We start from the raw sequence: 27,593 nt of genomic DNA, 5'->3' as shown, positions 1-27,593 counted from the left end.
CTTTGCTTACTTTTCTTTAGCCTTCTGTAATACTGATTCAGCCTGTTAATCCCTCCTGCTGACATGAATGCTCCTAGGACAGACTTAAAACAAGGCAAAAGTGAAGCAGCCTGCTCCTATCCCTTGGAATTATCTGGATCTGTTCCTGTAGCTGTGATCCAGGAACATCTGAAAAAAACACTGGTTAGCAAATAGTTCTTACTTAGGCTTGCATATCATAACATCAGTTTGTGAGTTTCAGCAACACATGGTGCTAAGTATTTGCCAAGAATGGATCATTCTGCACCCCAAGCAAATAACCATGCCCACTTAAATAGTTGTGTGATGCCATATATGCATCCAGATTTTCTTGTGTGAAAGAACACAGGTGTTGTAACTGCAGCTGGCTGTGCACTCTTACACATCTGCGTCTTGCTCCAAAGCTGCTTTCCGTGATGAACATCCATGAAATCAATCTGAAGGCTAGAATACAAAGAACTGCTTTATTTTCATAACTAAGAATGACAAGGGGAATTACAGAATTTTAAAGAAATATTTATTTTAACTGGAGAAGGATTTTAAGTCCTGAGAATACTTTGGTGAGAATCTAGGTACTTAGGAGAATTTAAAGAATTTTTGGCTTTTTTAAAAAAAAAAAGTAATAACTGGTTAATACTTGCTAACTTCCTTTCATGCTTTCAGCAAAATATGTCTAAAATACAATCCAATTAATAGAAGATTTTTCTTTTCTTTTTTGTTAGGTATTACATTTTTTGCACTTTGTTATAGAAATGCCTGCATCCTTGGACATTGCCTGAAGTCTTTTGGTAGAGTGTTACCAGGTGTAACTTTTTGCACTAACTTGACTCCTTTTTGTTCAGTCTTTTATGAATGCTGTATGCAGCAGTCCACAAGAATAGCACCCAAACACTATTCTTTATTTTCACATATTGGTCCACTTTATAAAACAGTTTGCATGTAAGACAGCATTTGAAAATAATATTTAAGCTGTCATCTTTTCAGTTAGTAAGGATCTATAATCAAAATCCTCAGGACAGAGTTTAAAAAATGCGGTACTGCCTTAAGCTAGGGAAAGATGTAATTGTATATGGTTGCTACACTTTAAAAATACCTTTTAAGACTATCTTGTACTTCAAAACTACTATGTAAACTACGGCATGAATGATGAAAAAGGTCTTTAACAGTTCAGTTAGCTGTCAGACAATTTGCTTGTATGATCCACTGGATCTGTTTGTATACACTTGGCATCATTTGCTGTGTTAGAGCATTTCCCAGAGGTTAAAGTCTGAGATAGTTTCATTAGAGGCTGTGGATGTTGAGGGCAAGAAGTGAGATCTACCCTTGGCAGCTCTGAAATGCCAGTTTCCATCCGTGCTGGCAGATCACTGGGTGGTGTCCGGGATGGGAATATGCTCCTGGAGAAGGCAGACCTGCTGCAGGAAGAGCAGTTAATTCTGGCCCAGTCAGCTTCCAGAAGCTCTTGAGCAGCTATTGTATTTTTCAGTAAATAAGCAAGGTGTAGATGAGGCTGATTTTTCTCTGTGGTTTCTTTGCCTTTTTTTGTTTTTTTTAAATTGAGTTTCGGTATGTTGGAAAACCAGACAAAGTTAACTCTGCTTTCCTTTCAAGTTTTGATGCTTCCTTCTAAAAAACATGCGTGCTTAAAAGTGTAGTGATACTGGCCAAAAGCCAAACTACTCCACTTAAACACATCAGATTGGTGTAATTCAAGGGGTCTCTTCCTTGGTCTTTCTCCTCTGTGGGATCAGATTTGTTGGATGTGGCATGTCCAAGCACTCCTGTGCCATAGCCTCCTGCTCACCAGCTGGGAAGGAAGGGAGAGTAGCGCAACCTGAGATCTGTAGTCCGAGGAGGGAATGCACCTCCCAGGAGGCATGGCTGCACCAGTCTGGTATGTCTTGTTTACAGATATAACAGTGGAATTTATTTTTTGGGGTTAGGAGAGAAAACTTTAGTGCTGTCACCAGTTTCTTCCTAGATCTCCTCATCCCGCTTGGACAAGATTGGTAGGTAGCACATAAGCATGGAGGATTATTCATGGTGAAGAAACTTCTGAATGGTATCAGAAGCTGCAGACTCATGTTTCAAAGCATATTATGGCTTCTCAAAGGGAAGGCTTTTAGTTTCTGGTGTTACCTTGTAATTTCCAAGCCCTCTTCCTAAGCTGTTTTTGGCTGGAGGTAGACCAAAGCGCTTAAATTAGGGAATTAATGAAAGAAACCGCTAATTATGCGCAGTGGTAGATAAGGCTGCACAGCTGTGTCTGGTTTTGTTATCCTTCTATCCAGGAACATTCCAGAAATAAGCAGTTAAGGGCAAAGATTTGCAGTCCTTTTCCTACTGGCACATGGTGTTCAACCCTGTGACCACACATTCCAGTCATCTATTCCTAATTCACAGTTTTTCATGTACTGCGCTTGGATTGTGTTTATGAACTTAGCCTTGACTTGTCTCCTTGCTGAGACACAGCTGCTTGGCACAGGTGAGGAGTGACAGAGGCCATGGCAAAGCCCTACATCATTTCCCGCTTTCCTCCTAGTTGACTGGCGCACTCTTGAGGGGCATCTGCCCTTCTGTGGTCTGCAAAGGGCTGTGAGGCTTCAGGGCATCATGGGGTGCAGCGAGGTGTCATCTCCACTGATGCATGGGTCTTCTGTGAGGGGCTGATGCCCTTTGAGAGCTCCTCTGAAACAGTACACTCTTGGCTGACCAGGCTTTGTGCCTCTTACTGTAATACGGTCTTTCATTCTTCATTTGCTGCTTATTGCACTGTTTGCAATATAGCCATTCCCTTGAGAGAAACATCAGAAAATGTCATCCCCTGACATTTTGAAGCAAGTTATTTTGGGTACTTTGGAGTTGCATCTGTACAGTTGTTTGAGTATAATTTAGAATAAATATATTCTTGCCAGTCCAAATCTACTCCATTGTTCTGAAGCCAGAATAGCATAGCTAGTTGTTAGCCTACATAAGCAATTTTCTTACGAAGAGAAAGATTTAGGGAGGCCTTTTGTTCCAGCGCAAGCCAGTTCTGAGTATAAAGGGGTTTTTTAGTGGTCCTCGCAATCTGGCCTGGTCAATAGAGAAAGTGATAAGGAACATATATTCAAAACAGCAAGTAGCAAAAACTTCATGTCAAATATCTGAAAATAAAGGACCTCTGCTCACTCAGTGAGAGGTCCTCAGGGGCACAGCGGGATGAATGTTTCAATGCTCTTTGCTCTGCTGTATTTATAGTTTGTTACCATTGGTTGAAAGATTAGCGTGCATTCCCCACCGCTTTCATGTTTTTCTGACTTCCTCTTGGGTCAAACTTAGTGCTGACAACTCCAAAACCCTCCTGGTAGTCTGTGTAAGCTGCAGCCCCCTACGTGAAATGAGAGATTTTCACGATCCCATTATTATCAGGACAATTTTGGGGGGTTATATTAAATCACTGGTTTAACAATGTTTACTACAGAGCGACTAGCATGAAGTCTCGCTTCTTTTGAGCTGCCTTCTGGGAGAATTCTGACTGTCTGCTAGAGGAACATTTGGCGCTCGTCTGTTGTGTGTAACACTAATCATTGCTTTGGACTACTCTCGTAGTGATAGTTAAAAGTCTCTTATATCTTCAATATTAAAACTTGCACTGAAAAAGATGGTGCCTTCGCCAGTGATCTAAGATGCAGGACTCTGAGTTGCATGTACAGTTTAACAAAAAAGGGGAAGACAGTTACCAACTGTTATGCTTTTTCTCCAGATGTTTCCTCTAAGACAAATATCTAGGGTTTTATTATGACACAGTAAGAACACACCAATAAGATGAGAACAGTTGGGGGATTTTTTTTGCTTTTCATTGTCTGTTTGATCTAAATAGCCAGTCAATCAAATACTGTGGTAAATTGTCTGGTAGATTAGACGGAACATGCCCATGCTTGTTAATGTAAGCTGCTGTCTTCTAAATAGAGTATTAAAATGCTTTATTCAAAATCCCTCTGGATGCAAACTAAAAATAAGATTATTCTAAAGTACTGATGTTCTTGAAAATATTATATGTGGTTGGGGGTTTTTTGTTTACTTAAAAGACTTGTTCATACAAGAAGCAGCAGGCTTCTATTCTACTTTCCCTTAAACAGGTGGCAAAACCCATTTTTACTTCAGAAGGAACGGGATCAGACTTACAGTCAAGGTTTAGCAGCATTGGGACAAATCCCACAGTTCTTACTCTCACTTCTCTCAGGCAAAATTCCTGTTGCCTTTAGGGTTTGGAGCACTAATGCTACCTCTGTTCTGAAGAGATTCCAGTATACGAGATTGAATATAATATGAATATGCATGAAATACTACACAATAAACACTGATGTAAAGAACAGTGTCTGACTGCCCTTTCACGGATTTCAAAGACATGGAAGGGAAACACTGGTATGAGCATCTCTTCTGAGGTCCTGGGCTAATGCAGGGCATGGAATTTCACTCGGTAGTTCCTGTATCAAGTTCATAACTTCTAGATAGATTTAAAGCATGTTCCTAATTAGTCCGAACTCCTCCCTTTAGTACATACATAATGTAGATGACTTAACTTTTTAGCCATTTGTGTGTCCATTATATAGTAAGAATTGCAAATTTAGTCGTAGAAATGTCTTCATTTGGGGGACACACAAGCGTTTAATGGTATTTGGTGATGATAGTATAGAGATTATTTTCACCAAGTTATTTTCTTCTATTGTATTCAGTCCTCTTCACTAATGCCTGTGAAAAATTAGCTCCACGCTGCTAGATACTTTTGCAAGGCTGGTTTTTTTTCTTAGGGCTGCCTGTTTGGGTAACTAGTTTGATGATAATGAGGGTTTCTTATAACTGAGGGAATGATATGGTGACAATTTTAATTGTATATTCTGTCATTGTAACAAATTATTACATTTATGATACAGAGTTTTATTACCTTGATGCATGTGCATATATGCAGTGAATTACACACTATAGTAGGAGAACATTGTTGAGATTGCAAAACTATGCATCTGAAACTTGTGTTTGTACATGTAATTGCACCTTCTTGTAGTGTATGCCATCTGATACAGTTTTTAATTACATAGTCACCTGACCCCTTTTCTGGCTTATCCTTGCTTTGTTCATTGTCAAGGTCTTCACTGAATGAAAATTGCTTCATTCTTGTCGTTTATTTTGTGGTCTTAAGCCACCTTTTCTTCACAGCCTTCAGGCTCCTCTGGAAACAGGTTTCTTCATTGCCTCTTATGCTCTTTCCAGTGATGTGGCTGATAACAGCTCCATAAAGCTTCATATTCACAAATATTAATTCATCTTCAGTACACTGTTGTGAGCAAAGGTGGTATCATGATTCCTGTGAGGAATGAGGTAGACCAAAAAGACAATTAAAAAAATAACTACTATTTTAAGATCGTTTAAGGTTAATCTCTTTGTAATAGGGAAGTCATGTGGAAAAACACTTCAGAAAGCTGAATCTGGGTACGGAACTCTTAACTTAAAGAACTCTAACACTTAAATGTTCATTGACATAACTAAAACCAGGAACCAGAGCTGCATTAGGTTTGACAGTGTAAGGCTTTATTTGTCATAAGGAGCGAGTACCATCTGCTCACTCCACGGCTGGCTGCAGTTACTGTGTACTGGGTGTCCGAGACAATTCCTTGCAGAACAAATCTTCCTGGCATACCTCTGCCTGCATCATCCAGCTTCACGAGCTGGAATCCAAATACAAGCATCAAAAGCAAAAGAATTATTAGAATGTGAGTGCACAGATTCAACAGATGTGGTGACATAATTTAGTGTTATCTCACTTGTTTCCCAATTCTGAGAATTCAAAGTTTCAAGTTCTCAGTACTTTGTTGTACATGTAAAGCATGTGTTGCAATAGAAATACGCATTTCAGGGACATGCATGTTTTAAGTACCTTTTGCTTTAGGTTTTTATGGTGCATCTCTAGTAGTTTTGCTTTTTTTCACTGTATCATAGTTGTGATTTACAATGCAGGAATTTTTGCAAATGATGACATTATATAGTAAATTACAGTCCTTGAAACTTGATTTTAGCTTTTTAATACCAATCAGTAACTTGCTTACTTGAAAGATGCTTTTGCTACCATCTTTATTCTGCCATGCTGTAAACTGCAGCCTTATTTAATCAAGAGGCAGTGCAACTTCGTCCTATTGTGACAAAGTTTTTTTCCTGGATTACTCTACTACGAGCATCATAACATCAGATTTCTCTTTTGGAAAATACTAGTTTAGAAAGTGGAAATCGAGGCGGCTTCAGTGTGGATGACAGATGAGTGATGGGGGAGGTATGAAGAATACTCTTGACACCTGGAATGGTTATTCATTAACTTCCCAGACATGCTAGAAACATGGGAAGAGTTCTGCTGTGGAGGAATCTGTGCTGTCTTGCATCAGACCTGTATGCCAAGTTGGAGAAACTGAAGGATATGCCTACTCCATATGAAGTTGTCTGCACAACCTTTGTGTTTTTATGTTTTTCATATTTCGTGTCTTCTAGATACTGATATGGAAATTGCAGGGTCATTGGGTTTGTATGTACAAACTAGACACAGGACTCTGAAGAACCATGACATTTGATCTTTGAAAACCAAGAGTGTATGAATGTACGCTCCTGTGAAAACCCCGAATTGCAAAAATCATTTGTAGTGGGCTAGAGGCATTTGGGAGATTATGTGCAAGTACTTACATGTGTGTTTCATTATTTGATTGCCTTAGGAGACTGGTGTTTAAGGTGGCAGATCTACTTATTAAAAGCAAATCTCTTTGGCTGGCAGGATTACAGAATGCCTGAAGGAGAAAGAGACCAAATGCTGAGAGAGAAAGAGAGAGAACGTGTAATGTGCAGAAAGCATGGGGAAGCTAAAAAGCCAGCAGGAAAAAGTAGACTTAAATGTGGTTCCAATTTGTTCTGTTGGGCTCAAGTTGATAGCCATGCAGAAGTAAAAACCTGAAGTTCTCTCATTTCAATATGAATTTAATGTTCTGGAAAATACAGAGTTTTCTGTCATGTTAAGTATGATTTGGTCACCTGTTTGCTGCCTGTCAGAAATCTTTAATCCATGCTTGTTTTCCTGACTCAAATTAAAAAAAAAAAAGCAGCTTGCTTTGAAGCTTTATAAAGCACTGTCAGACCGTGGCATAAGTGGACCCTAACAGGATCTGAAACTTTGTTCTTAGTCTTGATTAGCTTGATGCAAGACTACAGTGTTGACTCCCAGTATATGTTAAATTTCTGCATGTAATTTGGTGATAGGTAATTTGTAGCTATTTTGGGGAAAAAAACCCAAATCAAAACAAAAGCCAACGCAGCCTTTATACATAGTAGTTTAGAACTAAACTATCCTGCAAGGCTTTGGAAGCAGCAGCCAGACAAGTTGAGTATGTGCGTCTAGAGAAGTCTACACCTGTGGCCGCTTTCTTGCTTGAGTTGGGTCCCTTCGCAACCTCTAGGCAGCACAGATTAGAATATTCACTTGGTCCTTTGCATTATTTATTCCTAGCTGAATGCTGTTAGAATAACCAACCGCCTTGCTCTGTCTCCTAAGACTTCTCAGTTTGAGAGCAAGGTTTGAAATGTGGGAAGCTGACTGGTGGAAAGCTGACTGATGTAGTGAAACACAAGAAAAAGAGAAGCAGAAGGGCTGGCTCCCCTGAGAGATCAAGAAATACGCTATTTAAAAGAAACAAAACAAAACAAAAACAAATAAAAAGCTTTTCCCTTAGAACAAGACCTAGATTTAGATGATTGCTCATACTGATCTCTGTAAAAGAGGTTATTAGTGGCACATTTACCATGAAATATTAGAACCCTTTGGGAGGTGGCAGGCTCCTGTTTAGCAATTCTGAATCCTGCAAGACTTAGGTACCTGGTGGTAGTGTAGCAGAGCTTTGGTGAGTTACACCAGCTGTCTGCTGCATCTACCATTTTTGAGGAGCTTTGTCTTGTAAAAGCCTCAGTAAAGTTCTCTGAAGATGCCAAGGCTGAGCTAATTAGGATACAAGTTTTTCCAGCTTCATGCACAAGTTTGGAAGGGTAAAATTAGAAGGAGAGATGGGTAGAAAGGTGCTTGTTCTGATGTAGCAGGCAGTTCATGTGAACTATGCTTAAAAACAGGGAGTCATAAGCCTGTTAGAAAAACCAGGTCGGTTTAAAATTAATGCCTTCCCCTTCCTTCTGTTCTCAACAGGGAACTGTTTTTTTGGAAGGATTGTGCATCTGGGAGTCAAGTGAGACATCCTCTCCCTTCTTGGCATGGCCCACATTTAAATAAATAAATAAATTCCTTTTAAAAGGTGAAATGAAACAAGAGAGAGGTGTTCCTTTCTGGTAGGATCAAATAAAGGTAACTCTGTTCTTTCTTTTGGCAAGATGACCAAGGGATTCCTCTGGAGCATGTTAACAAAAACAGACATGTAAGACTTCCTTTTTTTTCTCTCAGCTCCCCCCCCTCCACCCCCTCCCCGGTAGGACAGCAGGAAAACAACCAGGATATACCTGGCCTTTTGACAGAGTAGCAACCAATTCCCAGTCCTTGCTGGTCAGTGTGGAAGGAGGCTTACTCCTTCCAGCCAGCAGCCTTTCAGCCTCACAAACCTCCACCCATTTCTTAGTGAATCATAGCTGGAAGACCCTTTCACCTGTTTGATCACATCTAGTGCAGGTCAGGGATGTATTTTCACTCCTTTATTGCATCCTATAATCAGCATTCTGAAACAACTGAGTAATTGTAGCTTTAAGCTCTTTTTGTACATATGTGGAAATAGAGATAGATTTATAGATAGATAGTGCCATTATCTTTTCAGATATGGATGGGTTGGTTAGAAGACTAGCTAACTTTCTTGGCAGGAGCAGGATGGTGGAAGAACTGTTTTGGGGTTTTTGTGCGTGTGATCTGTAGAAGCTCTGTACACTTGCAGCACTTAAATATTCAAGAGATTAGTATTTCTTTGCATGCTCATTTATACACTCAGCACTCCCCTAAGTTCAGAGGCAGTCAACTTGAGCATTGATCCTGCTCCCCATGAATTTTCTACAGGGAAGTCGAAGAACATTCACAGCACGTTCCCCTGTGCTGGAGTAGGCCAGTGTAGGGCAGCTGTCTGGTGGCAGAGGCAAGGAAGGGAAGCAGCAGGTCAGAGTGCTTCTAGCTCACCTCTTGAGTCTTTGCAGAGGATATAAAAAGAGCTTCTGCCTCCCCAGCTTCTTCCCTGGAAGAGCAGCTTTCATTTGATTCACCTGAGTTAAAAATCCCAGGGAACATGTTGTCAGTTCTTAACCAGATACGTATGTTCTTTAGTTTGCATAGCCCCTCTGCAGTTTAGGCTTTCCAAGACCACTTACAAAACATTTTTTGCAGTTATTTCAGCCTTTTCTGTTCAGTCTCACTCCTTCACGACACACTGCTTGTTTTCAAGAAGGACATATTTTTCTTTGTTTTAGACCCCAAGAAACTCTTTAAAGCTGTAGGGTTGCATGGAGGTTGCAAAAGGATTTCTCTGAGTTGAAGTGCTTAGACCTATGCTTGGGTTTTCTTAGACAGGCTTTGCCTCTTGCTTTTAGACTCTTTGCAAATGAATACTCCCAGTGCAGACTGAAATCTTGTTCCATACCTCCTTACCCTGACTTCAGTTAATCTTTGGCTTGCAGATGGTGATGTAAAAACATAGCCAGTTTTTCATGCTAGCTTTTCATTAGCACCATCTTTGTTGTTATTTTCAATTCTTTTTTTACACTTCCTATAAACAGATTTTGCACTACATGAATTTCTGCAATGCAGTGTGCTAGACAGTACACAAATGAAGGTCCTTGTCCAGTTGCAGTTAGCCAGCCAGTTGAGACCCTGACAGCTTTGTAAAGGTCCGTGAAATTCATTCACCAGTTTAACTGCTAAGGTCTAAGTTAAAGTTACTTCAGCAGTGGAGTGTGAACAAACAGTGGTTTATGGAAGAGAGGTCTTTAAGTTCATGCATTAAGTACATGTACTTCGTGTTCTGTGATGTCCTTTTTGTATAGCATCTTGATAGTGTGAAATATATTGGATTGAGAAATAAACGCTGACATTGCTATGCAGAGAAATCTCAACAAGTGTATGATATGGGTCAAAAAAATCTTACGCAGACTTAGAGTTTTCTTCTTCATCTGAAATTGAAGACGATGGTGGGATCAACTCTCTGTAGATCCAGTTCAGGAATTTCCTAATAATGTTGTTGTTTCTGTATCTATGTCAGATCAGCCCATGGTTTAATGGCTGTAAGGATTAACCCAGTTTTACTTTCTTGTAAGACTGCCTTTCAGCATCGCTGTATTTCTGTTGCTACAGCTAAGAGTCCTAAGCTATTTCTTCTTTTTCTTTATTTTCTTTTTTTTTTTTTAAGAGGAGGTAAAAGACTTGATTTGAAATACATTAGTTTCCAGAATAAAAAAGTCCTTCTGATGCTGGATTGCTGTTACCATTGTTTGCATTTTTTTTTTCTGGATGACTGCTATATACTCTTTTTTTTTAACTTTCTGCGTACTTACAAACATAATTCCCATAATTCCCAAAAGATGAAGGAGCTGTTTTGGCTTTTATCTGTCAGGAGTGTCTGCCAGTACTTTTATGTAAATCTTCCAGATCTAAACAACTTGACTTCTCAGGCACAGTAATACACATTATCTTTTTCTTGCAGTAGTGAAGAGCTTATTCTTTTCCTCTAGATTGCTTGCCTGTGGATAGTTTCAGGGGTATTTGTTGGCATTTTTTCCCCCATGAGTTTCTCCACAGCAAAAAGGTAGCAAAACAAAGCATTCATTCAGAGCAAAACAACATACTGTCCTGAATTCTTATGTATTATGATTATTGAATAAAAAGAGAGTGTTTTAAAATATGCTTCTCAAGCAGAGTTATTATCACAAACCAGTGATGGCCTTGCATAAGAAACAACTTCATGGTACCAAAAAAAAGGAAACAGCAGTAAGGAACAGGTATCCTTTACAGGTGGAAGAGGTCATTCTGGAGAGAGTTCCAGCATCCCCAATATCTCACAGTGAACATCCATCCAGCAGTCCTGTCTTGGTTACAAAGAGCAGATGCTGCTGGAGCACCATTACTAACAATCACCATAGTTATGTGGAAAGGGAATTGAGGTTAGTAATCTTGGTAGGTTAGTGCCAAACTACAGAAGAAAATACATGTCACTGCTTTTTAGGTAAAAATGGTTCCAGCACAGGAACTTGCTCTATCTGTGAAATTTTACCTGATGGAGGTCCTTGAAATCTTCTCACCATGACTCTCCACTGGCTGCCCAGAACCAAAATTTTTAAGTGCCTCTTGAGATGAACTTCAGCATTCTTTCCTTAAAAGATGGGCAGCTGTCTCTCTATTATGTGACAAAGGTTTCCAGGAACAACTGAGTACATACTTCCTTCCCCACTTGCTAGGAAGAACTTGAGTACAAGTTGTGGAGCAAAGTACTCTTGTATGGGAAGCCGAGTTGAGATGAGATGATAGAAAATTCAGGTTTGAAGAGGAAAGTAAACAGGAGAATATGAGCCTACTGGATGACCATGTGTCCTTGTACAATCTGTATAATGCTCCAGGTAATAAATACCTCAGCTCTTCAGCCGGGTTCTGTCCCTTCAGAGCACTAGGCTTTGTGTGCTGAAATGGGCAGGGTAATTTCATTGGAAAAATGCTATGTCATTATGTGGAAAGAGACAAAAGCAAGAACTGAAATTGCACATACAGCCTTAGGTCTTTGTTGTCTTAAGTTTTGAGTGCTTGTGGTCTTGATGCTGTTTTCATGTAGTTTTATGTGTCTGTGTAGTATAGCAGGCATCAGACAGAGGGAGCTTTGCTGCTGATTCCTTGTAGAGTGACTATAGTAAAATACCATGTAAATGTATTAACTTACATATAGTATCTTTAAAATGAATTACACTTTTCCTAGAGTTTCACTGTTCCTTTTTTAAAATAAAGTCCAGAGTGCAGAAGTTAATAGAATATCATGGCTTTAATATCCTTGGGAAAGATGAGGTAGAGTTTGTGGGAAGGCAGCTGGCATCAATTCTAAGAGATCGCTTAGTTAATCCTAAGACCAGGAAGGGAGGTTTTGTTTCTAGAGAACCGTCACAAGTTTGGTCCGATTCTCATAAGGGCTTCTAGGTGCTACTACTGCAATCTGGATGTTTAATGACAACAATAACCCTGAAGGTTGCACTGGGCGCCTGCTAAGTAGGTCACAAGATGCAGCTGCCAGTGGAACGTGCTGTTTGTCCTCACACCTGTGCTATCCACACTACACTTGAATATTGAGTGTCATATATTTCCCTTCTTGAGATCACATATGGTTTCATGTCAAACCACTGCCAGAAACTGGAATGGTAAGTTTTTCATTGCCAGTTAGTATCTCTGAGGAGAATTGGGCAGAATTACTCAAATTATTGCAGAGCTCAGCTCTTTTCCAGCCCTGGAGCAGCAATGCTGAAGGAGGAGGAGGGAATATAACAGGCCTCACTTGATGAAAAAGGCAATGTTTTGCACCTCACTGGGTCCAGCTTCTTGGTTGACTCTGTCCTGTCTCTCCCTTACTGTCATCTCTGTCATCATCTCCTTGCTTGTGGGGATGCAGTAACTTGGTACCCACACCACATTTTACCTCTGATCTACTAATACCTCTCTGACTGAAAACTGGTGGCAGGGAACCTGCAGACATCAACAAGACATGAAAAATAAGTGTTGGCTTATTAAAATATTTTCTTTCTATGTCCTCAGAATCATGCTCTGAGGACCATGCTGGCTCGTTCTGTTTAGAGACATTAACTTGCTCTTCCATTTAAAGTGATGCTCTTAGGGACTGTGAGAACACTGCTACCCGCTGTGCTCCTGCATGTCACACAGGGCTTGGGGTGATGTGTAAGAGGGCATTACACATCAGTCTGCCACCCTTGAGACAGGTGTGGGAAGCCTCTAGCCATGTCCCGTGCTCCAGACCATGGGAAGGAGGTGAGACACACCTCTCCCGGAGACGGGCAGCATCAAAGCCCCAGTGCCAGCCTGCTTGAGGTTCAGCTCCAGCAGTGTCAGTCCTGAGCCCCCTCTGTGCTCCTCAGCTTATTGAGTGCCCTCGTCTACTTAGAAGCAGAAAGGCATCTTTTACTACATTCTTGCATATTTCTTATTTTACTGTTTCTGCTTATCTCACAGCTCCTTGAAAGAACAGTTGAATAAGCAGGTGGTTTTCCCATCTCTTCCTTGGGTTTTTGGGGGGGTTTGTTTTGCAAAACAGTTTACATGTTATGTATGGCATTATAATACAGTGTACTGCATGCCAGAATATTGCACTTAGTTAATATTTTTTTCATAAGCGTTGCAATTTTTCCTCAGAACAGGGCTGTTCATTTCTCCAGTTATGTTAATAATTGTAAATAGTTGCAGCCATTTCAAATCCTAAATTCAGTCTAGTTTGAAAAGGAGTATTGCAAAAGCTCACCCATAGAGGGAAGCAGAATACTGTCTTTACAACAGTCTTAACTACAGGCTGCTTTTTAAAAATTATCTGTGCTTCAGTTGAAGCCAACAAAGAACATCTGTTGGCTTATTTATAGCTCCTATTTCTAAGAAGTATATTCTGTAGCAGATGAGAAAAGTGCCTGACAGCTCATAATTCATAAAGTTACTGAGGTTTGATCTGATAGAATATTATGTACAGAATCCCTTCCCAGTACAGACAGTATCACTTCCCTTTCAACAGATGATAGAAATAGGGCTTTATGAAACATTAAATTAATAAGTGTGAAACATGATTAGCAGCCAGTATTGAAAGTATTGAACTATTATAAAGGAATATAGTACTCTACACTATGTTGCTTGGTGGGTTTATTTTTCTGCTTATTTGTGCAACTAAACTTTCCTTAAGCCAGACACCATCTTCTTTTTTTTCTTTCTCTCTGCACTTTCATTTTGTTTTGTCTTAGAGGAATTCTTTGTTGATTAAGGCAGCAGCTCTGTCACAAGCATTCATTTTTGTGTCAGAGAAGGGTAAAGAGACCCCAGATTTCTTTCAGGAGAATTGGTATATTATAAAGTATGACTTTGTATATCAAATCAAAGCTTTGTTCTGTCTAGTTCTGCCATCTTTTGTTTATAGATTATTTTCTTGCACTAATCTATATTTGCCTGGGCTTGTTTCCCCTCTGTTCCCATAGTTGCCTCTTATTCTCCTTAGCCCTGAGAGTGCAGCTGGTTCAACTTTATAAATGGGGATGAAGAGAGGAATTAGTTCTCCTGGCCCCGCAAACTTCCTGCGTAATCACTGTGCACATGATATTTTTTCAGTCAGATCATTGCCTGCATATATGTGCTGATAACCCTGGAAAGTATCTAGGCAAAGTACGAGTTATCTCAGTTACAGCATTGATTTATACAGGTAACTATGTCTTTTTTGACATATTATGTGTAGCCAGGATAAAATGAAGTAACATTCAGTTTTCATTCTGACCCTCCTAGATTCAGTGGGTTGGACTATAAATGGCCCAATCGTAATATACATATATTTGTCCTGGAAAAATGACTGCCTGGCCTTATTCTGTTAAGTGCCACATATATTATAACAGGTTGTGTACATTTTTCTACAGAAGTCAGTTTGAAATGCCCTTTTTCAAGCTGATAGGCGATGTTGTCAGTACCTACCTCACACAGAGGATTCTGGAGATGCTGGCTTTGCGTTTTGGGTGGTACACTGGGACTGACTGGAGTTCAGAAGGTCATGCTGGTGAGAACTCCTGCAGTTGTCATCCTTTGGAATAAGCCCCTTGGAAGGGTTCTTGTCGCTCTGTTTTACTGATGTAGGATCACAGCAGAAATATGGATGCTTTAAAAAGCTGTTTGAAGTCCAGAAGCGTATTAACAGGGTACTGTTTATCCATGAGGGTTAAATGTTGTCATTGAGATGCCGCAGGAAGGGTGTTCTGCTTTATTCAGGTATTCCTCCCTTGAAGATGAAGGAAAAAGAGGAGTGACAGCTGATGTGATAAACCATTTTTTCAGTACAGATCTGTATTTCCTTCTGTAACTAAAATCTTCAGCATACCATTAACAGAGAACGTCTGAATGAAGTTGTCACTTCGTCCTCTAGTTCATACCCAACACCTAGTGACTGATGGAAGTAGAAGACTGTGCTGGCCGCATGGTATTGAAGGATTTTAGAATTGGCAGTATTTCCGTCCAGCTTCGTGGTTGTACTCCAGTCACGTAAGGTCGCCAGCAGGCAACATTTCCCTATTCCTTTACATAGCTCTGGGGTCATTCATATCGCAGCAAATCTTGACTCGCACACGTTTTTCTGCCTCCATAAAAATGGGCTTCTTGTGAGCCTGAAGGCTGATAGTGTTGGTGGGCCAGACCATTCCTTTTTCTAGTGCTAGGATAGTCTTCACCTCCTTCATTTCTCCCAGATCTAGTCTCCTTTGGCTGCCAAGGCTTCTATGGTATTCTGAGTCCGCAGTCTGCCTGATTGACGACATCTGATAAAAATAAAAAACAAGTAATAGTAGACAGACTTACTAAGCCACTTGTAACGATGTGTCAAATTCACTGAAGCTTAAATCTCTTTCATATTTTTCCATGAATAGTGTTGTCTTTTAAAATCTTTCTAATGAAACCAGTACTGGAGAAGGTGGTTGAGCCCAGAACAGCTCTTCCTCCTGCCATTTTCAGTGATGCTTTCAGCCTCTAGGAGGATTTAAGTATAGCCAAACTAAATCATCTCAGGTCAGTAGGGTCTAAGGAGAGGTATTTTTCTCTTCCAACAGTTGCAGCTGAATTTACTATCTGTTGCAGTCCTCAATTTATCTGAGACACACAGTGACATCATCTTCTTTGTCTTCGCTCTCACCTTCTTGTCTTTATCCTTGCCCAGTGAAAACCTTTGGCTAATAGCAGTTGGGCAGTTCTGAACACTCTATTTCCCTGTTCTTTTGGTAAATGCGAAAGCAAGGTTACAGTCCTCAAATCTCAGAGTGAGTTTCTCTCTGGTATTTGTTTGTAATACCAGACTCGTCTTTTTCTGTCTTGGTCTGGCATTGAACCCAAAGCACAGATCTCTGTGGAAACTTTCTCCACAGGTTTTAGAGTTTGGAGGTTTTTTTAACCTTTCATACTGTTCTGCTGAAAGTTTCTGCAGGAACTTGCTGCTTCTTAAGACTATAAAGAAACATATAATGGACCATGAAATACCCTCTCACTAGAAGTTAGTTTTGTGTCAGTAAGAGTTGTTTCAGTCCCTGACGGGTTGTGAGGCTCATGTGGCCTTTCCTCCCCAGCTGATGAAAGCAGGTGCTGAGGGGGCCACAATGGCTGAGGCTCTGCATCTGGACCAGCTGCTACCACAGGGCCGTGAGAAGCATTGGGCCGGGCCGTCACCCCTGTGGAGGCACCTCCTGGTGCTTTCCAGTGTTACAGGATCTGAACTCGTGTTTCCACAGGCACGGCTTTTGTTGCGTTGTCAGTGCAGTCTCCTGAAGTACTGCTGTCTCTGGTCTGGGGGTCACTAGCAGTCAGCACACAGGAGTACACGGGACTGCCTCAATTCATACCACTGACTTAAAGGCTGTGCAGGAATGCCAAACTACCCTCATTTCCAATGCATCTTCACTTGAATTTGACATTGTATATTGACAAGTGATTAAATTCAGCCATTATGGATCCTTATTGAAATTCAGATTCTGTTTCAAGGAAGATGGGCTGTAATAGTGGAACACTTTTTGAATTCCATTTCCCATACCTAGTAGAGTACACAGCTGCTGAAATAACAGCATTTCAATCAAGAAAGCAAGCTCCTACGTTTCCCAGAATTTTCAATAGCAAGCATGGGTGTTGAACTTTGTGGAAAACCCTCCATTGTCCACAGCTTGTCATGCATTATGCCACTGGCAAAAGTATTTTAGGTGCTCAATCAGCCCTTGTTTCTTTATAGTTTGCTGGCTAATCTGTTTGGAGGCATTATCACAACTTGTTTGACAATGACCTTACCTTTGCATTTCTTCTTCTGCATTAATTAATATGCTTATGTTTATTATAGTTAATTTCAGTGCTGGTCAAACCATTCACATTTGGACATACTGTATGACTTTCAAACAAGGATATGTGTAAATCTATGAATGCGTAATTCACTATGTTAGTGGATACAGTTGCATGCATAGAGTATATCTGCACGCACATAAGCCAGTTATGATCATCTTAAGACCTGAACTCTCAAATATTAGACCTTTATGTAGAGCTGTGTAGTCATCGAATGCAATATGTATGCACAAACTTAAATGCGATTTCTGACAAAAGAAGAACATGCATGGAGTAATCTTGACTCAAAGCTAAATTCAAGTAATGTTAGTATATAGCTCCTGTAAAATATTTAGAAATTAAACTCCTTTCCATGGTGTGTATTGTTACATTTTAAGTTATATTCTCTTTTTAATATTCATTTTCATTCTTCTTCTAGCAGTAATGAAAGATTTGGCTCAGAAGCATCTGAAGCCAAATTCCAGCTTTAAATTTCCACTTGTCGTTGCCAGGTACTAACTCTAAAGTATCTCTTTTTACTGAGAACCCTTCCAAAAGGTGCAGCTGTGTGCTGGTTTCATCTTGCACTTTGTAGCTATGTTGGCAACCCTTGAATGTAAGGTATGCTCTCATCTCCCACACGTTGCCATTGCCTTAGAGCTGTTCAGGCCTGTCTGTATGAGGAAGAGGGAAGAGTTCACAGATTGGAGCGAACCCTGGCTTGTGGTTCATCTCATTGGTTCTCACTGTGGCAAGGTAAAAATAGAGCTAGTGGAAAATCCAGCTTTTATCATGTGTCATCAGAAGCTTCCTTACTATCTGGAGACCCACTACCAGCCTTGTGACTAGAAAGAAGACATGAAAACTGTATGACAGCTTTTCAGAACCTTAATATTTTGGAGACTGTGGAATTTTTAAAAAATTACAGCAGTTTGGGGGGAGAATGATTGCTTTAAGTGAAAAACTGATACTGGATTGTAGCAAAGGGATCTACAAAGTTGCTCAGATTCTTAAGAGTGGATTTGGTTCTCCAAACCTCTGTGCTGTGCTACAGCATGCTTCAAAGCAAAAGATACTTTTGAAATCAGGTACTAAATGTAGGTTGCACGTGAGCTTTTGTTCACTTCTCTTTTACTAAAACTGACCTATCTGAAAAGTTTTCCTTTCCCTCTGTAGATATTAATATGCATGCTGAGTTTTCTTCTGGAACACCTAATCTAGAATCAGGACTTCTTTAAGGATAACTTGTGTTCTGGCTCTGGGAGTCAAATCGTTTTTTTCCAAAATTAGATGTTGTTTTCTTCAGTTTAGCCTCTGCCATTTCCTCTCAGCATTTTGAAATTGAAGGACACCGTTCCCAAATTGGGCTGTCTTCTGTGTAAATGTTATAAATTGGCTTCAATTCTGTAAGTACTGTTAAGTCTTTTTTTTCCTGACAGGTGTGTGTTTCATGAGGCCTTTCGCCTTTAAATGAACATAATTTTCTATTTTGTGCAAAAGTTAGGAAGTTTATAGTACAAGTCAGTATGACGCTATGAGTTAATTATATTGGAGATGGCGCAATGAGTAGGAAATCCTAGAACAGGTGGGAGGTTAAGTGATTTTAATTTGTTGATGCCATTTTCTACATGCTGATGAAGTGAATGTTTTTTTTCAATGTTGCTGAGCACTATAACTGTGTGACTTAGTTGTGTTCTTCTGTCATTGCTGCGTTGAAGGTAACTGCAGGTTTTGTACCTGCCATTGTGTGTGTGTATGTGTGTGTTTGTGTCTTTTTGCTGTAGAGCTTATACTCACCAGTGTGTGCATACTATTAAAAGATAGGTGAATATCGTGGTTTTTCAGTCAAACACACAAGTATTTTACAATTTATGTATATATGGAATAGATTGTCATCATTTTAAAGGCTCTCTTCATATCTAAAAGTTCAGCAATGTCTCTGGTAGATAGAAGTTTCCAGTTTTGGAGAAAATGAATGGGATATAGGGAAGAAGAGACATCAGAAATCCTCTGAACTGCTAAAATTTTAGTATTTTTCCAATTGCATATTTTAGGGTAGCAAAGGAGTGTTGGAAATCTTTCCTTTTAACCAATGTGGCATTTGCTTTACATACATATGTTCTGTAGACATATTATAGATATTGCATAAATATAAAGGTAAATGCGTAGCTTCCAAAAGCCTTTCACTTTCACTAAGAATATTATTGACCCAAGAATACTGTACAATGAAGAGATTCAGTAACAGATTATGATACAAACCTAGTTTATAAGCTAAGATCCTGCTTAAAGTGTAGATGAAAAGCATGGAGCGTCCTGTAGGTTGCAGGAAGAGGCACTCTCTGTTTAGGTAATCTGCGTAAGTTCTACATCCACCCCATTCCTTATGTTCCATGGAGACAAACCGTTTTCTGTAGTATCTTTCTTCACGCTGCAAGGGCTTCTTCCCATGAACTGAAGTCTTCCCCTGACACTGGGTTCTCCTTTTTGCTTTGCTTGGACTCCATCCCTCATGTAGAAAATCTGAATCTAGTGGGAAATGGTATTATTCTTCTAAATACACCTTGTTTATAGGTATTTGGAGTGTATCTCTTGCCATCATTTCAAGGCACAGTTGGGTTAATGCAAGAAAGCACAGTTCTCTCTGCTGCTCAGTAGCCTGGATGGACCATCCCTGAACTGCCGAGCTGTCACCTGAAATGTTTCAAATGTCTGTCAGGTTTGACTTCCGCGCTCTGTCTCTATTTCTCCTTCTTTGTCTCTCCTTTCTTTCCTCAGTTTCAGTTTAGACTGTTGACTGTTGCTGCATGCTGCCTCCAGCTGGAATTATGAGGTGAGCATCTTTGTTCAGAGATGATGCAATTTCATTGCTGTTATGCAAGAGGGAGAAAGGTACTTAATGTAACTAACTACCTAAGGGAGCAGAAAGTTACTTTCATAAGTAATATATAAACTCCGTTCTTAAAACCTGTTCTTCCTCTGCTACCATGTAAGGGATGCATTTTATGCCCTTAGCATTCTGTGAGTCTATTAGTATCTCATAATTTGAGTATTTTCATAGCACACCCTTTGATATGACTCTGACCTGATCTTTCATTTATTCTTGCAATAGATTTGCGCTCATCCTGAGATAGATTCATAGTTTGGGGCTGAAAGGAACTCTTTGATCTGAATGTTACAAATCAAATGGTCTGTATTTCAGCATGCTTCAGCAGAGGCTGCTTGGAGCGCAGCATCTTCCATTTGAGCCCAACTTGTGTTTGATAAAGCAGATACGATGTTAAGCTAAAAGAGGTGTTCCAGATGGAACCTGAAAGTGATTTGACGATGTAAAGAGATGAAAAGTCCATTCCTTCCCTGAGTAGCTTGTTCTGCATTAATAACTATACTTGGAGATCTGCTGGTCAGCTACACCTATATAACGTGCTTTCTTTGAATTTAGCTTTTAACCACCATGTTATACTACGTCAACTATCTGACAAAACTTTAGAGTTTATTATGTCTACTCATTTGCATTTTTCAGCTAACTAAGGTGCCACCAAGGAACAAGTAGTGTGGTTTTTAACAGAACCTATCCTCTAAAAAGCTATGCAGACAATTCGTAGTTACAGTGCTGTCTTTTATTGCTTTATCATATGAGTCTAGTATCAGGTTTTCCTTTATTTTGCCCTGGACTGATAATGTAACTAGCACGTAGTCGTCTTACTTGTCCTTTCAGAGTGCAGATCGGGCATTAGAACTCTTTTGATCCCCAGGAATTGCTCTGATTTTCCACAAGTCATTAAAAAGTAACATCAGCAGGCCAGAGATCTGCTTAGGCAACTCTTTTGGGACTCCTGAATGCTCATTTTCTGGGCCTCCTAAGTTAAACTGTTATGACTAACAGATGCTTTTCTAATGTCCTTCTCAGTTATGAATGGACTAGAAAGTATTCCATCATTATCATACCATCATTCTGCTTCTTTTTGCAAGGGACATGTCTCAGTGTCCCGGTATGCTCCACATCCATTACTAGTTCGTAAATAATTATTATTTATTGTCTTTCATTTCTCTGCTCAGTTTTCTGCACTTCCAGACTTCTTCTATACCTTCCTTGCTGTCTTACAACTTTTAAATTGTTTGCATTTTTAGAAAGTTACATAATTATTGCTTCTAAAATAGGATGAATTCTCAGCCAAAATTGTCGGGTTTCTTTTTCTCAGTTGTGGTATATTTAGTTTTTTGGCTATTTCAAAATTTTTCATTAAAAACTCTCTATTCATATTTTGCTGTTGTGTTTTTTTCCTTTTTCTCCTTCTACTTAGTTACCCTCATAATTTTGTTCAGTTTCAGTCTTCTAGAAATACAGTGTGTGCACGTGCATGCATGTATGTATACATATGCATGCAGGCACATATGTGCATGTGTGTTTAAGAATTGCTCTCTGTTTGTCCGTGGTGAGTTTAATCGGGCAGAGATCACCATCGCTTAGGCAACTGGCAACTTTTACTTCAATGATTAAGCTTTTTTTATCAATCATAATCCATCAAACTATGCCAGATGTTTCTGGCAGTAGTTTAATAATATTTTTATGTAAACGTTCTTACTGTCCAAGAGTTAAACAGGACCACTCTAAAACTTTTGAATTACTCTTTTGGCAAAAATAGTGCAGTTTTTTTAGAGACAGATAGAGATAGATCATCCCTCACATCACAGAGCCAGAACATTCCTTTGTACAGTATGTTCTCTCCGTGAAGAAACGGGATTGTGTGAAAACTGACTTTGTATAAAATCTATATGCAGGTTTGTTTGAATCTGCAAAATGTCCCTTTCTGATTATACTGCTGTTTCATAGAATCATCATAGAATGGTTTGGGTTGGAAGGGACCTTAAAGATCGTGTAGTTCCAACCCCGCTGCCATGGGCAGGGACACCTTCCACTAGACCAGGTTGCTCAAAGCCCCATCCAACCTGGCCTTGAATACTTCCAGGGAGGGGGCAACCACAACCTCTCTGGGCAACCTGTTCCAGTGCCTCACCACTCTCATAGCGAAGAATTTCTTCCTTATATCTAACTTAAATCTACCCTCTTTCAGTTTAAAGCCATTACCCCTTGTCCTATCACTACATGCCCTTGTAAAAAGTCCCTTTCCCGCTTTCTTGTAGTCCCCCTTTAAGTACTGGAAGGCTGCTAGAAGGTGTCCCTGGAGCCTTCTCTTCTCCAGGCTGAACAACCCCAGCTCTCTCAGCCTGTCCTCGTAGGAGAGGTACTGCAGCCCTCTGATCATCTTCATGGCCCTCCTCTGGACTTGCTCCAACAGGTCCCTGTCCTTCTTATATTGGGGGCCCCAGAGCTGAATGCAGTACTCCAGGTGGGGTCTCACAAGAGTGGAGTAGAGGGGCAGAATCACCTCCCTCGACCTGCTGGTCACGCATGCTTCTTTTGATGCAGCCCAGGATACGGTTGGCTTTCTGGGCTGCAAACACACATTGCTGGGTCATGTTGAGCTTCTTGTCAACCAACACCCCCAAGTGCTTCTCCACAGGGTTGCTCTCAATCCACTCATTGCCCAGCCTGTATTTGTGCATGGGATTGCCCTGATCTGTGTGCAGGACCTTGCACTTGGCCTTGTTGAACTTCATGAAGTTTGCACAGGCCCACCTCTCTCAAGCCTGTCCAGGTCCCTCTGGATGGCATCCCTTCCCTCCAGCGTGTCGATCTCACCATACAGCTTGGTGTCATTGGCAAACTTGCTGAGGGTGCACTCAATCCCACTGTCCATGTCGCCAACAAAGATGTTAAAGATTTATTCTTAACCAGTCATTGTAGAAAAGAAAACTCTTGCTTCAAGAGAACTATACTGTTAATAGTATGAAAATTGCTTGAAAATTGAAAGCAAACAGAAGTCACTGAACTTTTGTATCAGCGTGAAATACTTGTTTCTACTGCTATTTCAGGCCTTTGCAAGTCTGTTTTACACAGGGGATCAGCAACTCCCAGATAGTGATGTGTTTAGCTCCCTCATCTGGTTTTTATTATTACTGGATGTAAATGTTTCAGACCAAAAGATTTTTTTCTTTTCTTCCTTGCATTGTATTTCTGCCCAAACATAGACTGCAAACTCTTGTGTTTTCTTTTCTTAGGCAGTATGGAGAGTGATTCTAGGACTGACTGAGGTCCCTAAAAGAAAATGCTATAAAAATGCAATTGTCATCATTTTTATTCAGCTTTCTGATTACTTGTGGAGTGTTCTTGTTTACGCCTGACAAGTGGGATGTTTGTTCCATACTTAAAAATGAACTGGTTGCATTATGTGTCATGATTTTCATAAACAGAAATTGCATTCACCTGTAGCTTGGCTTATTTTTCTCGTTTTTCTTTTACAGCTTTTTCACTTCCAGATCTTACGGAGCAGTTTGCACCTCCTGATGTTGCTCCACCGATTCTTATCAAGATAGTGGAGACAATTGAAAAGAAAGGTAGGCTGAAGAACAATCTACCAATGTTTTTTATTACTTATGTGAGCCAAGACTGCAGAATCAGATCCAGAGCTGGCATCTCCTCTTTCTAGAGCTGCTAATGCATTACATTACTTAACAGATATGGAATAATCTTATTTAAGGTTTGTTGCATGGGTTTCTGCTCATAGAGGCTACTTGGAATGTAGGAGCAAAACCAAAGCTTACCTCAAATGACATTTAATAACTCAACTAATATAAGTATTATTGAAAGGTAAGGGAGAAGGGTTTGGTATTGCTTTGTTTTTTCTAACCGATAAGCACCTTAAGTTGGTTATGGAAACGCCATCATAACATTGAATTGGATACACAGCCAAACAAGTAATGTTTTGCCCCAAAGCAGGGGAAAAAAAAAAATACAAAAAAGTCACAAGAACTGGTTTTATGCTTCAGGAGCCAATTCTTTATCGCTGCTGTATGCTGAGCCAGCCAGTGTTATTTTTAAGGTTTTTTGCTCTCCTGCTTTTCCATGTTGATGTCTCTCCATCCTTTTGAGGCTTTCCCCTTTCTTCTACTATGTCTTGCCTCTTTTGCCCTATTTCTCTCCTCCTGGCTCTTCCTCTGATGTCACCTTCATAGTCCTGGTGAGGTAAGGAGCAGCTCAGTGGGTCCTGCTCCTTCAGTGGCCTTACAGCTGGGGAGCGAGAGGAGGATTGGTATTCTGGTCAGACTCAGGCTGCTGTATCACGCCACTGATACTATTAAATCGTCAGTGCTCTGCATCCCTGGGTGTGGTCTCTTTCCTTGTGTCTTCTCTATTTTCACTGAAGTAGGGAAGTTGTAAACAGTATCTTTCACATGAAAACACTGTATTTGTTTCTTTTATTCACGTGGATTATCAGACGTATTATGTGACATATACAGACATCTCTCACACCAGTGATGTGACACTCACCCTACATACACTGTGAGGCTATGGGCTCTATGAATAGTCAAAGGTGACCTAAGGGTTACCTGTCCCATAGAAGGGGCTCTCTGTCTCTGTTGACAGCGTAGGGTGCCAAAGGTTAGGCACACTTGTAACTTAGAAGTCTCAGTTAAAACTTTAAAGCTAATGAGGATGTATCCGAACTTTTGTCATGTCCCTGTCCCATTCCCATGAGGTGGCCTGACTCAGGTTGCTCACGTCTTATCCACCTGAAAGACCTGGTGTTCCCAGCTGGCATGTAGAGTGTAAAGGAAGATCTGGCTCCCATGTTGCTCCTGCAAGCTGTTTTCTTCCCTGGGGTATGTGAATCTGTTTCCTAATCCTGGCCTTCTACAGTCAGTCCATGGAGAATTGTACAGAATACATGGGACTGCTGGCATCTCTGATCTTCCTTGGCCAGCTCTTTCTGCAGATACAGCAGTTTGCATGTACAAAGAGTTGTCTTACAGCCTTAAAAAGCAATCACATTCTGTAGTGTGGTAGGTGGATTGTGGTGGGAGAATCTTCCTAATTTATACTGTAAGTACTTATTTGAAGAAAACAGAAGTATGTTGTGTCATGGTAACAGTCACTGGAATATTAATGTATCCCATCGATTTTGTTTTGAAGGTCTGGAGTGCTCAACTTTGTATGGAACACAAGGCTCAAGCAGCTCAGCAGAATTAAGGCAAATTCTTGAATGTGGTAAGTACAGTTTCTTCCTTAAAGCACTAGACAGATTTTGTGGTCAGACTGCTCCTCTTTTCTTTGCTCCCCTACTCAGCTTATACATATGTGCTGGTTCTGAATAGTATACTATTAAAAAGACAAATATAAGTAAAAAAGGTTTCTAACTTTTACACTTAATATGAAAAGTATTTTTCACTTTTACAGGTTGTCTTTTCATGGCTCCATTGCGTGTTTTTTTCTAAGAATAATTATTTTAATCATTTCTTGGTCACTTGCTTGTTCAAGGACTGACAATCCAGCTGTACAGGGAAAAACAAGGTGTTTTTGTTCAGAAGCAAGATAAAGATACACTATTCCTGTAAGGCTGCAGGTTATTATTTTGTAAACAAATGGCCATTTGTTTACATACGGTTCTGTGTGTGCATTTTTTTCGTCCAGTAGGTGGGGAGGCAATAGCTGCACATTCCCTGCCTGCTACAGAGATGATGCTGGAAGGGAAAGAGAGAATTGAATTAATATTACTGCAGTAGGCTGGGTTCTCAGGTTTTGGACAGTAAAATGCAGCTATACCACTAATACCACATACCCATTCAAGTTTCCTGAAATATATTTCCTTCTCTTTTTGGTACTTTTTATTTGTATTTCAGGCCAGAATATACTGGCATGGCAACACTCAGTTGCAGTATGAGAGATAAGGAGCAATTGTAGGAGGAGTGCTTGAGCACGCCTTTGTAAGCTGGGGTGCAATGTGGGGTGTGAGCTTCCACTTGCATAAAAGAGCACAAAAATACAAGGGCTAGAAAATGAAACTGGCTGCGTGCCATGTTGCCAAAGGGACAAAGGAAGCAAACTCGAACTGAGAATTAGCTCTTTTCATTTTTACTAATTGCAAATATTAACAAAATGAACAAGAGATGGTACTATGAGTTGTCTCTTCAAATCAAACGAGCATCCTCTGCTGATTGTGGTGGGAGTGAAGAAGTGTATGAGTGCAAGCAGAGAGAGGAGATATGCACATGTTGCTGGCAGCCTAAGCCATATTTTTAGTATTGTAATTATATTTTTCAGTCCAGATAATTCCAGATTTTCTATGGCACCAATATGAATGTATCTTAATTTATCTGAATCCCTTTTTAAATCTCTAAACTGAGGTATACATTTATGAAAGGCTCATCTATCTCCTGAGATCAAGAACCTGTGGTTTACATGTATTCTTATTTAAAATGTAATTAGGTTTGAGAAAAGAAAACAGGACTTCACCCTTTAGTAACAGTGTATATTTCTGAGTTCTCTTTAAGATAGGATCAGAATCCTCCAGGACAGAGCCAGTACAGTGGGTGTCCAGATACACGGATACAGACAGCTCTCATCTCCACCTATTCTCTCTGAATTAGCACTTTGCTAATTCAGAGAGTAAAGTCATCTTTGCTCTCAAAGTTATGAACTACATTAGTGTGCTGTTCTGCTTATGGTTAAAATGCTCTCCATATTAATTGAATAACTGCCTGTTAGCTTCAACACAGTACTATCTAGCTCCAAAATCAAAGCTGACTTGCATCTGGCCAGCTCGGCAGATGGAAGAGTTCAGGTCTGTTTATGACATTACACCCAAAGAGCTGCAGAGTACCACAAGTTTATCCTTACTCATGTATTCATTATAATAATTAGGGATATACTTCAGAGAATGGGTCAACACTGAAAGAAGCAGGATTGAACTTGGCTTATGAAGTAAAAAACATCCTGTGAGCAACAAAACTAACAAAAACTACTTCTTATGAAACTGTGACACATAATTGCTCTTGTAGAATTCATACCCATACTGCAAGATTTTTATCATCTGAGCCATTCATAATGTCTTTTTTCTCATGCAAATTCTTTGGTGTCTGATAAGAATTGAGCTCATATTGCAAGCTTTCCTTTGGGGAAAACAGAAAGGAGGTGGAGAAGCACTAAGTTTCTCACTACCCTCTCTTGGCTACCTTTTTTCACAGTACGTGTAGACACACCACATATCTGATTCCTCTACCTCCCTGTTGAATATGGTTTAAACTGGCCAAATAGGTTCAGGAGTTATTTTACAGGGGACTTGGCTAGCCCAAGAAGTTGGTCAGCATTAATACCTCTAAATTCTTGTACCAAATGTGGATTTTTCTGTAAACATTTAGGACTTCACTGCACCAGTTTCATATTTTAAGATGAACCTTAATGTTGCTTGCACTAAGTAAGCACTTCTGTATTTTCCTATTTTTATTTTTGCTGCTGCTATTCCTTGCTCCAATGCTAACAAGTAGTCCTTTGTGTGACACTCCCAAACCTTAACCCAAGTCATAACTATCCTGGAAGATATCAGGTTTTACAAGATAAATCCTAACAGGTGCATAAAACACCAAGCACCCCGTTCTGCACGTGTGTATTTGTTTCGACTTA

The 27,593-nt window shown here is 40.0% G+C and overlaps 1 protein-coding gene across 1 annotated transcript in view; it reads left to right on the top strand.

Moving 5' to 3' along the window:
* The window catches only part of PIK3R1 (phosphoinositide-3-kinase regulatory subunit 1), a 61,397-nt gene that overhangs the window by 10,342 nt on the left and 23,462 nt on the right, over positions 1-27,593 (top strand). Inside the window, exons 3-4 of the mRNA XM_050912514.1 lie at positions 23,438-23,530; positions 25,107-25,181. Of these exons, the coding sequence (XP_050768471.1) occupies positions 23,438-23,530; positions 25,107-25,181 (168 nt within the window). The remainder of the gene's footprint in view (positions 1-23,437; positions 23,531-25,106; positions 25,182-27,593) is intronic.

The sequence above is a fragment of the Gymnogyps californianus genome, chromosome Z (genome assembly GCF_018139145.2).
Source record: "Gymnogyps californianus isolate 813 chromosome Z, ASM1813914v2, whole genome shotgun sequence".
Taxonomy (NCBI): domain Eukaryota; kingdom Metazoa; phylum Chordata; class Aves; order Accipitriformes; family Cathartidae; genus Gymnogyps; species Gymnogyps californianus.
The sequence above is the reverse complement of the archived record's forward strand: the minus strand, read 5'-3'. Positions and strand labels throughout refer to the sequence as shown.